This window comes from Saccopteryx bilineata, chromosome 6 (assembly GCF_036850765.1).
Source record: "Saccopteryx bilineata isolate mSacBil1 chromosome 6, mSacBil1_pri_phased_curated, whole genome shotgun sequence".
Taxonomy (NCBI): Eukaryota; Metazoa; Chordata; class Mammalia; order Chiroptera; family Emballonuridae; genus Saccopteryx; species Saccopteryx bilineata.
Window position 1 is genome coordinate 940,994 of NC_089495.1, and position 15,735 is coordinate 956,728.

The window sequence follows — 15,735 nt, forward strand, 5'->3', positions numbered from 1 at the left end:
TAAGAGGCTGCTCTCCTGCCCCCCCCCCCACGCGCCTTGTCCCCAGGGCAGCCTGAGAACCGGGTAAGAGGCTGCTCTCCTGCCCCCCCCCCCACGTGCCTTGCCCCCGGGGGCAGCCTGAGAACCGGGTAAGAGACTGCTCTCCCCCCCCACGCCTTGCCCCCGGGGGCAGCCCGAGAACCGGGTAAGAGGCTGCTCTCCTGCCCCCCCCCCCCCACGCGCCTTGTCCCCGGGGCAGCCTGAGAACCGGGTAAGAGGCCACTTTCCTGCCCCCCCCATGCCTTGCCCCTGGGGCAGCCCGAGAATTGCTTCCCTTGCCCCAGCCCCACATCAGCGGCGGCCCCACTGGTCTTGGGCGTGGGCGGGTTCTGTCACGTCCTGTCTCGTGGTAGTGCCCGCTGAGCCAGGCTCCCGTGCGGCTGCAGTCGGACTGCCCCGTGCACAGTGGGGTGGGGTGCAGAACGCCGTTAGCAGGTGCCGGCCGACCGTGATGATGCTGAGCTCTGGGGCACGAGGGCACGTGTAGAGTGAGGCTGGCTTCCCGAGTCGGGGACACTGCAGAGGGTCCTGGGCAAGGTCAGGTGTCCAGCCTGCTTCACCCAGAGAGGGACGGAGACCCTGGAGATGGGTCCCAGGCTGGAGGGAACGTGTGCACGCCAGGCTGAGGCGGGCATGGCATCGGGGCTCCCACGTGTGTCCTCTGGATGACGTGGGCATCTCAGGGCCCCTGGTTCTAACGTACGGAATTGTCAAGTCAGCGTTTATGAGGACTGCATTGCGGGGCTCCCCACACACGCAGGCAGGGGCCTCCGTTTCCCCGTCCTCAGCCCACAGGGAGCTAATGGAGGAAGCAGAGCCAAACACAACAAGCTGAAAAAGCTAAAAACTTCAGACTTTTTTCTCCCAATTTTGTGGCTAGATGATATTGCTTTTTATCTTTTTCTTTTTTAATACTTGTTTTAATGTGATGAAATTTTGCCCTTTAGAAAAGCCAATGGAAGAAACAGGTGTTAGAGTTTCTGAGGCCTTTACATTTTTTTTTTAATTTAGAAATTGAATTTAAGGAGGTGACATTGGTCCATAAGAACACATAGGTTTGAGCTATACAACTCCATAGCGTGTGAACTGTCGATTGCGTTGTGTGCCCGTCACCCACAGATCATTGTCCATTCCCGTGTGTCTGTCCCCCCTTGTCCCTCTGGTGACCACTTCACCTTTATCCACGTCCACGAGTCTCAGTTTCATGTCCCACCTCTGTGTGAAGTCATGTAGTGCTCAATGTCTTCTGATTTACTCATTTCACTCAGTATCACGTTTTCAAGGTCCTTCTATGTTGTGGTAAATGTCACTATGTCATTTCTGATGGCTGAGTAGTATTCCATTGTGTATATATGGACCATATCTTCTTTATCCAGTCCTCTGTCGAGGGGCATTTGGGTTGTTTCCGTGTCTTGGCCACCATGAATAATGCTGCGATGAACATGGGGGTGCGTGTGTCTTTACCTATCAATGTTTACGAGTGTTTTGGGGATATATACCCAGTAGAGGGATTGCTGGGTCATATGGTAGTTCTATTCTTAGTATTTTGAGGAACCACCATACTGTCTCCCATAACGGCCATACCATAAAACAGAAGAAGCAATGCTCTCTAACAACATTTTACGAGGCCAACAAAACCCTGATTCCAAAACCTGCGAGGACAATGCAAGGAAAGAAAACTACAGACAATCTCTCGGGGGCCTTCTTGAGGCTCAGTCCAGAGTGACCGTGCCTCGAGCCAGGACACAGGGTGACGCAGGCTCAGGCGGAGCCGCCCACCCTGCCTCCACACCGGGGGTCAGCACCGCACCCTGAGAGTGGCTTTGGGTGTCGGCAGAGAGCAGAGCTGAGACCACATGGTGTGACCAGGGGTAGCAGTTAGCTGACAGGTGGCAGGCAGGCGTCCCGCCCAATGGGTGGGGGACAGCAGGCCTGCCTCTGCTGTGCACACTTCTGTCTGCGAAGCACCCCTGCTGGTCCAGAGTGAGTGAGGGGGGCTCGTGGGTTGCTCCGAGGAGGCCCACAGTCTCCCGGGCGCCTCATTGGTGGGGCTGCAGGGCCAGCCGGTCAGACTCTGCCCTCAGCACCCTGCTCGGCTGGCTCCTCCTGGGGAAGGGTGGCCTGTCCTGTGACCAGTAGCCGTAGTGGCGTCTGTGGACAGAGGTGTCCGCTGAGCGCCCTTGGGCACCTGCTCGCTGCCCGTGGCCCCTGACCCAGCACCCCCGTCTCAGGCCCCGCCTACGACCTGACCTTCTGCGAGGTCCGGGACACGTCGCTGGTGCTGCTGTGGAAAGCGCCCGTGTACTCGGGCAGCAGCGCCGTGTCTGGGTACTTCGTGGACTACAAGGAAGACGGTTCCGAAGAATGGACCAGCGCCAGCGAGGTGCCAACTGCCAACCGGTATTTAAAGGTGAGGGTGCTCCTTCACGGTCTCTGCCTCCTGGGAAGAGGGGTTTGACCGCTGCCGCAGACCACCCCTCGGGAGCTCGGCCCAGGGGGTGCAGGAACCGCGCCCGAGTGCAGTGTCGGCACCCTGGACAGCGCCCGGCCAGGATGTGGTCGGCTCTCTGCACGGCGCCCTCTGTGCCTCCCCTGGGGGCTGGCATTACGGTGTCTCCCCCCTGCAGCCCACACTGAGCGTGCGCAGGTCATGGGGTTGGCGGTGAAGGAACCTGCCACACGGACTTACACACGTGTGATCTGCATGCATGCATGCACAGCTTCACTGCAGTTGGCAGAGTTACAACAGGGAACTTGCTCTCTCCTCTCTCTAAATGGTTGCAGTTTAGCCCTTAATTTTACCAGTCACTGGGGTCAGCCGTGACCACCGTCCTGAGGCCCGTCCCCTTGGCTCACAGCCCCGCTGGGACTTTGTTCTCTGGGTCGTGGGCCCTGTGCTGTGACACAGACTGAGCAGTGACACGTGCCCACCCTTAGAGAAAGGCCACACCTGAGTGGGCACCCCGCCACACGGGGGCAGGGTGGGGGTGGTCCGCCCCCTTCGGAAGTCAGGGGCGGTAGGAAACAAGATTGATTTAATTAGGAGTACATCAGCTTTTAGGAATCGAGCTAAACACATTGGTTAGGAATTTAGCAAGTTCATCTTTTACTTACGGTTATCAGTGCAGATTACACTGCACATGATCAATATTGGTATCACAAGAGAGTGATCGAATTGTGATGTGCCCAAAGGATGGGACGTTTCTGCAGTTAAAATTCAGTTTTACAAATATGTCAAGTAATTCTCTACATCAGGTTAGACACTAGAGGACATCGTTTCAGTTCCACTTAAAATACGCGAAGAGAAAGGAGAGAGAGCATCAACATCGTCCCAAAGTCAGGTTCTGGGTGTGAGCCTGTCACCTGCTGTTCCAGCCGCTACGCTCAGTGCTCCCTTCTCCGGGAGGAATATGCTGCTTTTCTTTCTTCTCTTCTTTTTTTTTTTTTTTTTTTTTAAGAAAGGGCATTCATTATGAAACATTGAAAATAACAAAGTCCTCCCATTTATCTATTCACGTGGCTTCTCCTCCGCCCTCTCCAGGTCTGTGACCTGCACCAAGGGAAAACCTACGTCTTCCGAGTGCGGGCCGTGAACAGCAGCGGTGTGGGGACACCATCGGACACGTCCGAGCCGGTGCTGGTGGAGGCCAGGCCCGGTGAGTGAAACGGGGGGCGGCCGTGCTTGAGGGGGGACCCTGGACGTGAGTGTGGATGAAGGCATAGCGGGTGGCTGGCCGGTGTCCTGTCCGGTTTATAGAGGAAGTAACCCGAGCCCTCTGAGCCTGTGGGGCTGCCCCCGGCGTCCGGAGAGGGCGCGAGGGCCCGTGTGCGGTCAGCCGGGTCCTCTGAGCCTGTGGGCTGCCCCCGGCGTCCGGAGAGGGCACGAGGGCCTGTGTGCGGTCAGCCGGGTCCTCTGAGCCTGTGGGCTGCCCCCGGCGTCCGGAGAGGGCACGAGGGCCTGTGTGCGGTCAGCCGGGTCCTCTGAGCCTGTGGGCTGCCCCCGGCGTCCGGAGAGGGCACGAGGGCCTGTGTGCGGTCAGCCGGGTCCTCTGAGCCTGTGGGCTGCCCCCGGCGTCCGGAGAGGGCACGAGGGCCTGTGTGTGGTCAGCCGGGTCTTCACGTGGCGGGTGAAACGTCACGTCAGGTCATGGTGGTCTGCTAGACACTGCTGTCTTTGGAGCAGGAAGTTACAGAGTCCTTGGTGACTTATTTGGTTGCAAGTAAGGGAAGCCCCAGCGAGGTGACCTGGATGGGGACGTACTTCTGGGGGTGGGCCACACTCACGGGGTGTGAGGGGAGGAGTGTGTCGGAGTCGCGGACAGCAGCGGAGCCCAGACGGTAAGAGCACATCTGCTCTCGTCCCCTCTCTGGGCACCTGCCGCGTTGTATCCTGCACCTGGTCTTCTGAGCGTCCCCGTCCTCAGGGTGGCTGCCAGCGTCCGTATGTGCCTGGCCTCAGTCACACTCGCTGGGTGGGGGAGGCTGAGATGCCTCCTCCCATTCCTCATTCCTAAGAGCAGATCTCACTGGCCGGGGTTGGACCAGGTGTTCACCTTGGTCAAAAAGTCACAAAAATACCTCCTTTATTCCCCCTTTAAAAAATAAAGTGGGCAGAGAACTGCCTGCACCTGGGCGGCTGTGAGGGGTGACCTCAGAGAGGAAGAGGGTCTTCATGGCCAGGACCGGCAGCGCCCTAGACGCTCTCGGTAGTCATGGATACACAGAGGGAGCCGGCAGCGCCCTAGACGCTCTCGGTAGTCATGGATACACAGAGGGAGCCGGCAGCGCCCTAGACGCTCTCGGTAGTCATGGATACACAGAGGGAGCCGGCAGCGCCCTAGACGCTCTCGGTAGTCATGGATACACAGAGGGAGCCGGCAGCGCCCTAGACGCTCTCGGTAGTCATGGATACACAGAGGGAGCCGGCAGCGCCCTAGACGCTCTCGGTAGTCATGGATACAGAGAGGAGCCGGCAGCGCCCTAGACGCTCTCGGTAGTCATGGATACACAGAGGAGCCGGCAGGGATGCAGAGCGGTGGGGACTCCCCCTCAAGTCCCTGCCCTAACGTCCTCGATGTCAGATGAGCTCACCCGTGCCACCACCCCCGCCCCGAGAGGAGCGCCTGTGGGACCGCGAGTCCCCCAGCCTCACAGGCTCCACTCGGGTCCCTGCCCGCAGGCACCAAGGAGGTCAGCGCGGGGGTGGACGAGGAGGGCAACATCTTCCTGAGCTTCGACTGCCCAGAGATGACGGACGCCTCCCAGTTCACGTGGTGCAAATCCTACGAGGAGATCGGGGACGACGAGAAGTTCAGGATCGACACCGTCGGGGACCAGTGAGTCGCCACCTTGCAGCCGGCGGTCGGGACCCATTAGGAACGTGGACGGACACGAAGAATGAACGCCCTCTGGTGTCTCTCTCTGCAGCTCGAGGCTGTACTTCCAGAACCCGGACGTCGGGGACCTGGGGACTTACTCTGTGTCTGTGAGCGACACGGACGGTGTGTCCTCCAGCTTCGTCCTGGATGAGGGAGGTAATGTCGGCGGGGCACTGGCGGGCCCTCTGGGTTGGCGATGGGTTCAGAGATGGGCACTCATGTTGAAAAGGCTTCTTTGCTTAAGAAAAGGGTGTAGGCCCTGGCCAGTTGGCTCAGTGGTAGAGCGTTGGCCCAGCGTGTGGAAGTCCCGGGTTCAATTCCTGGCCAGGGCACACAGGAGAAGCGCCCATCTGCTTCTCCACCCCTCCCCCTCTCCTTCCTCTCTGTCTCTCTCTTCCCCTCCCGCAGCCGAGGCTCCACTGGAGCAAAGTTGGCCCGGGCACTGAGGATGGCTCCATGGCCTTTGTCTCAGGTGCTAGAATGGCTCTGATTGCAACAGAGCGACGCCCCAGATGGGCAGAGCATCGCCCCCTGGTGGGCATGCTGGGTGGATCCCAGTCGGGTGCATGTGGGAGTCTGTCTCTCTGCCTCGCTGCTTCTTACTTCAGAAAAATATATATAAAAAAAAGAAAGGAAGGAATAACAAGGGTGTGTGTTTGTGGGAGGTGGGGTTGGGGACTATTTATATAAGGCAGACCTCAGACACAGTCCAGAGCTTGTCCTCTGTCCCAGGACCTGTGGCCCACACACAGGGCCCTTAACCCGATTGCGCTGCAGTTATGGGTCCATAGTCGGGCGCGTGGGAGGTGGTGTGTTAGCAAACAAGCCAGTAGAATGAACGTGAGGTTCAGGTGAAGTGAGGAGACTCCTCCCCTCCCTCCTCCCCACGCCGAATAATCTGGTGGCAAAGAAAACCAAGATCCACCGGTACTTCTGTGCGTGAGGCGGCGTTTTGTTGACACAGGCAGAGTCTCATTCCCCCGTGAGGGAAGGTGGGAAGTCTGTTCTCTGGGACTCGGGGGGAGCGGTCGTGTCCTGTCGGTCGCTGGGTTGGCAAACCCCAGAGGCGGGTTCGTTTCCTGCCTGGGCTCCTGGTTCTGTGGTCCGCCCTTACCTGCCCTTGCATCGGGGCGGGCCCAGCCTTGCCGGTGCTTTCTGTGAGTGGTCAGTGTGGCGGGGAGCCCTGGGCAGCACCGGGCAGGACCCCCGAGTCTCCACAGCATTGGGTCTTTAGGGTGCTGGCGTCTCTGCGTCCCCTGCGGAAGTGCCCGGCCTTCTGGGCACCTTAAGCTGGAGAAGTGCACCCTCCCCTCCCTATCCACTGGCATCTTGGTGGCAGCGTGCTGAGAGCAGTCCCCGGGAAGCTGGCACAGGATGGGTGCCTGGTGGGGCAGGAACAGCATTCAAGGGTTTGGAAGCCTGCAGGTCTGGCTTGGATGTTGGGGGACGTTGGGTTGGCTCATGCAGATTTCACCAGACTCAGCAGGGTAAGGGGGGAGGTCTGTACTGTCCACCTCTGGGGTCCACTGTGGGCTGGTCCCAAGTGCTGCTCCCTGAGCTGCCTCTTCTGACCCTAAGGTGGTGGCTCTCAAATAGTTGTTTTCTTCCCACAAAACGTCCCTCAAGAATTCTGAATTACGACGCTCTCCTCTGCACCATTTTACAGGTTACAGATGAGGTTTCACCTTAATTTTAAATATATAGTTGCAGAGGACGAACATCTCCAGCATATTTTAAATCTAACAGGGACCTTGGAGCTGCCGGCTCAGCTGACCTGACTTGTGAGGGTGCCCACGATCAGCCCTAGACAGGAGGCTCTGTGCCTGTGGCCAGGCCGTGCCCAGACTGGGTGACTTTCTGTCAGGGAGAGCCTGGCTCCATCTTTCAGCTCAGATAAACATGTTCACCCACGGCTCTGGCCATGGTCTCATTTCTAAATTCTAATTTTAAGAAGGAAGGAAGAAAGAAGAAGGAAGGGAGGGAGTAAGAGAGGAAGGAAGAAAGGAAGGGAGGGAGGGAAGGAGGGAGGGAGGGAGGAAGGAAGGAAGGAAGGAACGAACGAACGAGAGAAACAGGGAAAGATGAAGAAATGGCTTAGAACCTTCCATTTCTGTTGACTTGCCCTTTGGATGCTCTCAGGAGCAATGCATTCTGCGTCATGACTGACGGTTCCTCATGGTGACACACCACGGTGAAGCCCTGGGTTGGGGAGAGAGGTGTTGGAGGTGGGCATCTGAATGGGGTCGGCAGTCACAGACCACCAGCACCTTCTTAGCCAGATCGATGTGAGGGCGGAGTCCCCCTGAAATGAGCAAACCCAGGGACAGACCTCCTCCTGCAGGGACTCGCCTGCCCACGCCCCAGCCTCTGCACCCAGGACCTCTGCCCTAGCGCGTCCTAAACGGCCCCTTTAGGAAGGGGGACGGCTGACTGATTTATGGAAGACCGCACAGAGGTTAAAGTGACCCCCAGGCCCTTTCCCTTCTGGTTGAAGTTCCTTTCACGTCCTGGATTAAATCTGGTGACATAGTCTCCACTGCTGTTAGCCTTGTAATTGTTCGCAAACCTCTGCGGACGCAGGGGTCAGAATCAACGGACGTGCTCTTCTTCCTCGTAGAGTTTGAACGCTTGATGGCGCTGAGCAACGAGATCAGAAACCCCAGTAAGTGAGCCCAGACCTGGATGCCATGGCCGTGCGGGGTAGGGCGTGTCCTCGGCGTGGGGTGCTCCCTTGGTGGCACTTGGGGAGGGGTGGCCTCGTTTCCCGCCCCAGCCTGCAGGCTTGTTACCTCGTCACCTGAGTAGTAGCTTCTGTTGAACTTGTAGACATTTTCACTGAGTAGAGAGTATTTTGAATTTGGGGTTCAGTGTGGCCACCTGCCACATGGGACCCTAATTGCTGAACGGCACTGAACGTGGAGAGATTGCTCTCCTGCACCCTCGGGCCCCCTGAGAGCGCTGGACACCACAGGCCCGCATGCAGGGCTCCCCCGTGCGGGCTCCAGACCCACAGGCTGGCGGGAGCCCACTGTCTGGTTCTCGGGCCTCACCCTCCAGTTCAGTGCTCGGGGCTTCCCATTCCGGACAAGTTATATGAGCCCCCCGGGGGGTTTCTACAGTGAGCTGCCCCCACCTCCTGTCGGGGGGCTCGTGCTGACCCACCCATCCCCTCCCGTCTCCCCACAGCAATCCCTCTGAAGTCGGAACTGGCCTACGAGATCTTCGATCGGGGCCAGGTTCGCTTCTGGCTGCAGGCCGAGCAGCTGTCACCGGACGCCACCTTCAGATTCGTCATCAACGACAGAGAAGTCTCCGACAGCGACGTGAGTGCGTGTGTGTGTGTGTGCATGCGTGTGTGAACGTGTGTTCACGTGTGTGTGAACGTGTGTGCACGTGTGTGCGCGTGTGAACATGTGTGCACGTGTGTGAACGTGTGTGCACGTGTGTGCGCGTGTGTGTGCACGTGTGTGAACGTGTGTGAACGTGTGTGCACGTGTGTGTGTGCGTGTGCGTGCACGTGTGCGTGTGTGAACGTGTGTGCACGTGTGTGTGCGCGTGCGGGTGCCCTGGCTCCGCGGAGGTAGGTCCCTCACTCACGCTGCGCAGTCTCTGTGTGTCTCCGATCCTGCTCACCTGCAGAAACGGGTGGGAGGCTGACGGCCTGGCTGAGGAGGTGCCTGGCTCTGGCCGTGCTCAGAGATTTGCTCCGGGATCGATGAGAGATCAGGGGTCTTTTCAGTCCAAGCCCACTGGAGTGAAAAGATGACCATCTACATCTTGGAGGCGTCCAGTTTGGTTTTATGAAAAGACCCAGGTTCTGGGGGGAGCCAGGCCTGGGGTGTCTTCTCGAGGGGCCGGTTTATACACTCTGGGCAGCGGCTGAGGCAGGCACGTGTTCTTGCTGCATGGTGAGTGCCCACTGGCCGAGAGGCTCCGTGGAGGTGGACGTGGAGGTGGACATGGAGGTGGAAGTGAGGTGGAGGTGGAAGTGAGGTGGAGGTGGACGTGGACATGGAGGTGAACGTGGACGTGGACATGGAGGTGAACGTGGATGTGGACGTGGAGGTGGAGGTGGATGTGGAGGTGGACGTGGAGGTGGACGTGGACATGGAGGTGGACGTGGACGTGGAAGTGAGGTGGAGGTGGACGTGGACGTGGACGTGGACGTGGAGGTGGAGGTGGACGTGGAGGTGGACTTGGACGTGGACGTGGACGTGGAGGTGGACGTGGACGTGGAGGTGGACGTGGACGTGGAGGTGGAGGTGGACGTGGAGGTGGACGTGGACGTGGAGGTGGAGGTGGACGTGGACGTGGACGTGGAGGTGGACGTGGACGTGGAGGTGGAGGTGGACGTGGAGGTGGAGGTGGACGTGGAGGTGGAGGTGGACGTGGACGTGGACGTGGAGGTGGACGTGGACGTGGAGGTGGACGTGGACGTGGAGGTGGACGTGGACGTGGAGGTGGACGTGGAGGTGGACGTGGACGTGGACGTGGAGGTGGACGTGGAGGTGGACGTGGAGGTGGAGGTGGACGTGGAGGTGGTGGACGTGGAGGTGGACGTGGAGGTGGACGTGGAGGTGGAGGTGGACGTGGAGGTGGACGTGGAGGTGGAGGTGGAGGTGGACGTGGAGGTGGTGGACGTGGAGGTGGACGTGGAGGTGGACGTGGACGTGGAGGTGGACGTGGAGGTGGACGTGGAGGTGGAGGTGGACGTGGAGGTGGACGTGGAGGTGGACGTGGACGTGGAGGTGGACTTGGACGTGGAGGTGGACGTGGAGGTGGACGTGGAGGTGGACGTGGAGGTGGACGTGGAGGTGGAGGTGGACTTGGACGTGGACGTGGAGGTGGACGTGGAGGTGGAGGTGGAGGTGGAGGTGGACGTGGAGGTAAACTTGGACGTGGACGTGGAGGTGGACGTGGACGTGGAGGTGGACGTGGAGGTGGACGTGGAGGTGGACGTGGAGGTGGAGGTGGACGTGGAGGTGGACGTGGAGGTGGAGGTGGAGGTGGACGTGGAGGTGGACGTGGACGTGGAGGTGGCCTTGAACATGGAGGTGTACGTGGAGGTGTACGTGGAGGTGGAAGTGAGGTGGAGGTGGACGTGGACGTGGACGTGGACGTGGAGGTGAACGTGGACGTGGACGTGGAGGTGGAGGTGGACGTGGAGGTGGAGGTGGACGTGGAGGTGGAGGTGGAGGTGGACGTGGACGTGGAGGTGGACGTGGACGTGGAGGTGGACGTGGACGTGGACGTGGAGGTGGACGTGGAGGTGGAGGTGGACGTGGAGGTGGACGTGGATGTGGACGTGGAGGTGGAGGTGGACGTGGAGGTGGACGTGGAGGTGGAGGTGGACGTGGAGTTGGTGGACGTGGAGGTGGACGTGGAGGTGGACGTGGAGGTGGAGGTGGACGTGGAGGTGGACGTGGAGGTGGAGGTGGACGTGGAGGTGGTGGACGTGGAGGTGGACGTGGACGTGGAGGTGGACGTGGAGGTGGACGTGGAGGTGGAGGTGGACGTGGAGGTGGACGTGGAGGTGGACGTGGACGTGGAGGTGGACTTGGACGTGGAGGTGGACGTGGACGTGGAGGTGGACGTGGAGGTGGACGTGGAGGTGGACGTGGAGGTGGAAGTGAGGTGGAGGTGGATGTGGACGTGGATGTGGACGTGGAGGTGGAGGTGGAGGTGGACGTGGAGGTGGACGTGGACGTGGACGTGGAGGTGGACGTGGAGGTGGAGGTGGATGTGGAGGTGGACGTGGAGGTGGACGTGGACGTGGAGGTGGTGGACGTGGAGGTGGACGTGGAGGTGGACGGGGAGGTGGACGTGGACTTGGAGGTGGTGGACGTGGAGGTGGAGGTGGAGGTGGACGTGGAGGTGGACGTGGACGTGGAGGTGGCCTTGAACGTGGAGGTGTACGTGGAGGTGGAGGTGGATGTGGAGGTGGACGTGGAGGTGGAAGTGAGGTGGAGGTGGAAGTGAGGTGGAGGTGGACGTGGACATGGAGGTGAACGTGGACGTGGACGTGGAGGTGAACGTGGATGTGGACGTGGAGGTGGAGGTGGATGTGGAGGTGGACGTGGAGGTGGACGTGGACATGGAGGTGGACGTGGACGTGGAAGTGAGGTGGAGGTGGACGTGGACGTGGACGTGGACGTGGAGGTGGAGGTGGACGTGGAGGTGGACGTGGAGGTGGACTTGGACGTGGACGTGGAGGTGGACGTGGACGTGGAGGTGGAAGTGGACGTGGAGGTGGAGGTGGACGTGGAGGTGGAGGTGGACGTGGACGTGGACGTGGAGGTGGACGTGGACGTGGAGGTGGACGTGGACGTGGACGTGGAGGTGGACGTGGAGGTGGAGGTGGACGTGGAGGTGGACGTGGACGTGGACGTGGAGGTGGAGGTGGAGGTGGACGTGGAGGTGGAGGTGGACGTGGAGGTGGTGGACGTGGAGGTGGACGTGGAGGTGGACGTGGAGGTGGAGGTGGACGTGGAGGTGGACGTGGAGGTGGAGGTGGAGGTGGACGTGGAGGTGGTGGACGTGGAGTTGGACGTGGAGGTGGACGTGGACGTGGAGGTGGACTTGGACGTGGAGGTGGACGTGGACGTGGAGGTGGACGTGGAGGTGGACGTGGAGGTGGAGGTGGATGTGGAGGTGGACTTGGACGTGGACGTGGAGGTGGACGTGGAGGTGGAGGTGGAGGTGGAGGTGGACGTGGAGGTGAACTTGGACGTGGACGTGGAGGTGGACGTGGACGTGGAGGTGGACGTGGAGGTGGACGTGGAGGTGGACGTGGAGGTGGAGGTGGACGTGGAGGTGGACGTGGAGGTGGCCTTGAACGTGGAGGTGTACGTGGAGGTGTACGTGGAGGTGTACGTGGAGGTGTACGTGGAGTTGGAAGTGAGGTGGAGGTGGACGTGGACGTGGACGTGGACGTGGAGGTGAACGTGGATGTGGACGTGGAGGTGGACGTGGACGTGGAGGTGGACGTGGACGTGGAGGTGGACGTGGAGGTGGACGTGGAGGTGGACGTGGAGGTGGAGGTGGAGGTGGAGGTGGACGTGGAGGTGGACGTGGAGGTGGAAGTGAGGTGGAGGTGGATGTGGACGTGGATGTGGACGTGGAGGTGGACGTGGACGTGGACGTGGAGGTGGAGGTGGACGTGGACGTGGAGGTGGACGTGGAGGTGGAGGTGGACGTGGAGGTGGACGTGGAAGTGAGGTGGAGGTGGACGTGGACGTGGAGGTGGACGTGGACGTGGACGTGGAGGTGGAGGTGGAGGTGGAGGTGGAGGTGGACGTGGAGGTGGACGTGGAGGTGGACGTGGACGTGGACGTGGAGGTGGAGGTGGAGGTGGACGTGGAGGTGGAGGTGGACGTGGAGGTGGACGTGGAGGTGGACGTGGACGTGGAGGTGGTGGACGTGGAGGTGGACGTGGAGGTGGACGGGGAGGTGGACGTGGACTTGGAGGTGGTGGACGTGGAGGTGGAGGTGGAGGTGGACGTGGAGGTGGACGTGGACGTGGAGGTGGCCTTGAACGTGGAGGTGTACGTGGAGGTGGAGGTGGAGGTGGAGGTGGACGTGGAGGTGGACGTGGAGGTGGAGGTGGAGGTGGACGTGGAGGTGGACTTGGACGTGGACGTGGAGGTGGACGTGGACGTGGAGGTGGACGTGGAGGTGGAGGTGGACGTGGAGGTGGACGTGGAGGTGGACGTGGAGGTGGACGTGGAGGTGGAGGTGGACGTGGAGGTGGAGGTGGACGTGGAGGTGGCCTTGGACGTGGAGGTGTACGTGGAGGTGGACGTGGAGGTGGACGTGGAGGTGGAGGTGGACGTGGAGGTGGAGGTGGACGTGGAGGTGGAGGTGGACGTGGACGTGGACGTGGAGGTGGATGTGGACGTGGAGGTGGACGTGGAGGTGGACGTGGAGGTGGAGTTGGACGTGGAGGTGGACGTGGAGGTGGACGTGGACGTGGACGTGGAGGTGGAGGTGGACGTGGACGTGGAGGTGGATGTGGAGGTGGATGTGGACGTGGAGGTGGATGTGGACGTGGACGTGGATGTGGACGTGGAGGTGGACGGCATCTTTCTGCTGCTTCCCTGACCTACCAGCTGCCCTCCTGGCAGACCAGGGCCCAGAGCAAGCAGCAGAGCGGCCGGAAATGCTTGCCGTGTGCGTGGCTGCCGGGCACAAACACCGCCGGGGGCCACCTCCCCTCGTCCGGGGCGAGTCCTGCAGCTGTTAGGGGCGTTCCTTCTGGGGCTGTGGAACCTGGACGAGGTGGAGGTCTCGCTTCTCTCCTCTGATCTCCGTAGCACCCCTGGGGCCCCGGTCAGGGACGACCTAGCTGACGGAAGCTTCTATGGTCAGGAGTGAGCTGACCTGTTTTCCTCCTCTGTTCCGGGTCATGATGCTCCGGGCTCGGGGTCGTTGGTCCACTGCGCCTCCTGCCGAGTCCCGAATGCGTCGTGCCTTTGCCTGCTGCACAGATATTCACCGGACGCTTGAGATGTGGGAGTCGGCCACACCATGTGGGTGGCCCGTCCATTTCTCTGAGCTGGGCTCCTCCTCCCTGGTCCAGCCTTTGTGTCTGGTGGTCATCTTGTGACGCAGAACCCAGGGTGGACAGAGGTCATGGGATCATTCATAGCCAGCCCGTCTCTCCCAGGAGGACAGTGACACACGTCAGGGTCGAGCACAGGGAGGCCTGGCTCGCAGGGAGAGGGGTGTGGTGTCCTCTTGGCTGTAGGGAAGCCAGCAGGTGGGCGCTGTCTGCCGGCACGTCCTGCGTGACCCGGGTAAGGGCAGGCGCCTCCTGACGCAGAGCTCATGCTAGGAAGTGAATGGAACTGGGTGGGATTTCACTTGAGCTGCAGGGACCCTTCGAGTCCCGTGTCCCACGTGTGGCAGGGAGCGCGCTTCAAACTCCCGTCCCCGCCGCACGCTGCTCTCCGGGAAGATGGCTGGGCTGCTTCACGTCGGTTCCTCCAAATTCAGACGTCAACCCTCAAAGCTATGAAGACACTCACGGGCCCTGGCAAGGCGTCCCCACTGCAGCTGTCCTGTCCCGGCCCACTTCTCGTCCCCTCCCAGAAGCCCCTGGGTCTCCAGGGTGGTGACAGCCTGTCGCCACATCCTGTGCTCAGTGCCCTTCCTTCCTTCCTTCCTCCCTCCCTCCCTCCCTCCCTCCCTTTTTTTTCTTTTCTGTGGCAGAGACACAGAGAGCCAGAGAGAGGGAAAGATAGGGACAGACAGGAAGGGAGAGAGATGAGAATCATCAATTCCTCATTGCAGTTCCTTAGTTGTCCATTGATTGCTTTCTCATATGTGCCTTGACCGTGGGGCTCCAGCAGACCGAGTGACCCCTTGCTCCAGCCAGCGACCTTGGGTCCAGGCTGGTGAGCCTTGCTCAAACCAGATGAGCCCGCGCTCAAGCTGGCGACCTCGGGGTCTCAAACCCAGGTCCTAGTCCAATGCCCCGTCCACTGCACCACCACCCGGTCAGGCTCAGTGCCGTTTCTTCAGACGACCTCTCTCTCCTCAGAAAGCAGCCCAAGGCTGGGCTTCTCCCTCCTTCCGTCCCTCCCTCTCAGCTTGTGTATCAACCTCCTGTTCCCGTTTCCCGTTTAGAAAAAATCTAGGTGACCATGGCCCAGGACACGCTGTGTGCTTTACACATGTCTGAAATAATATTGGAATTTCTAATTGTGAGGGTGATGATTTTTTGTGTGTGTTTGCTGGAAGTGAAGGCCTGGGCTGTCCTCACTCGAATCCTGAAAGTCGTGTTTGATTGAAACAGACCCGGAAATGTCCCAGGTACCCACTGGGAGCACGGGGCCTCCGCTTCCATTCCCAGTGACGCCAGTGTTTATTCTGCCAGACCGCAGAGTGAGATGTGAACCTGCCTCGTGGGGTTATCTCAGGTTGAGGAATACAACTTCAATTAGAGAGGGATGGAGAGAAGATACAGAGTTAACAGTGTGTTAAGAGAGGGCAAGGGACACGTCTGAATTCGGATGTAGCTGAGATTTGGAGAAACCGGAGGCGTTAGGCGGGACTCAGGCCGGTGGATCCCGGAATGAGTCCGAGGAGGGAGAGTCGGGGATGAACAAAGGGCAGCCACCCTGCTGTCCACCCGTGTCCAGAGCTGGCAGTCCGCCCGCCCGGCCTTGGACGTGGTAGGCACCGCTGGACACTGCACGTGGAGTGAGCGGAGGCCAGTGCAGGGCTTGTTGCTGGACAGTGACAGTGGGAAGATGCAGGAACAAGGCTGTCCTCGGAGAAAACTCTGCCCAGCCTCACTCAGCAGCATCGGGAGACT

General features: G+C 60.3%; 1 protein-coding gene across 1 annotated transcript in view; it reads left to right on the top strand.

Annotated features, from left to right (window-relative positions):
- MYOM2 (myomesin 2) overlaps positions 1 to 15,735 on the top strand; it is a 90,814-nt gene that overhangs the window by 59,411 nt on the left and 15,668 nt on the right. The window contains exons 20-25 of the mRNA XM_066237816.1: positions 2,271 to 2,449; positions 3,581 to 3,695; positions 5,219 to 5,375; positions 5,467 to 5,573; positions 8,035 to 8,079; positions 8,604 to 8,740. Coding sequence (XP_066093913.1) covers positions 2,271 to 2,449; positions 3,581 to 3,695; positions 5,219 to 5,375; positions 5,467 to 5,573; positions 8,035 to 8,079; positions 8,604 to 8,740 — 740 coding nt within the window. The remainder of the gene's footprint in view (positions 1 to 2,270; positions 2,450 to 3,580; positions 3,696 to 5,218; positions 5,376 to 5,466; positions 5,574 to 8,034; positions 8,080 to 8,603; positions 8,741 to 15,735) is intronic.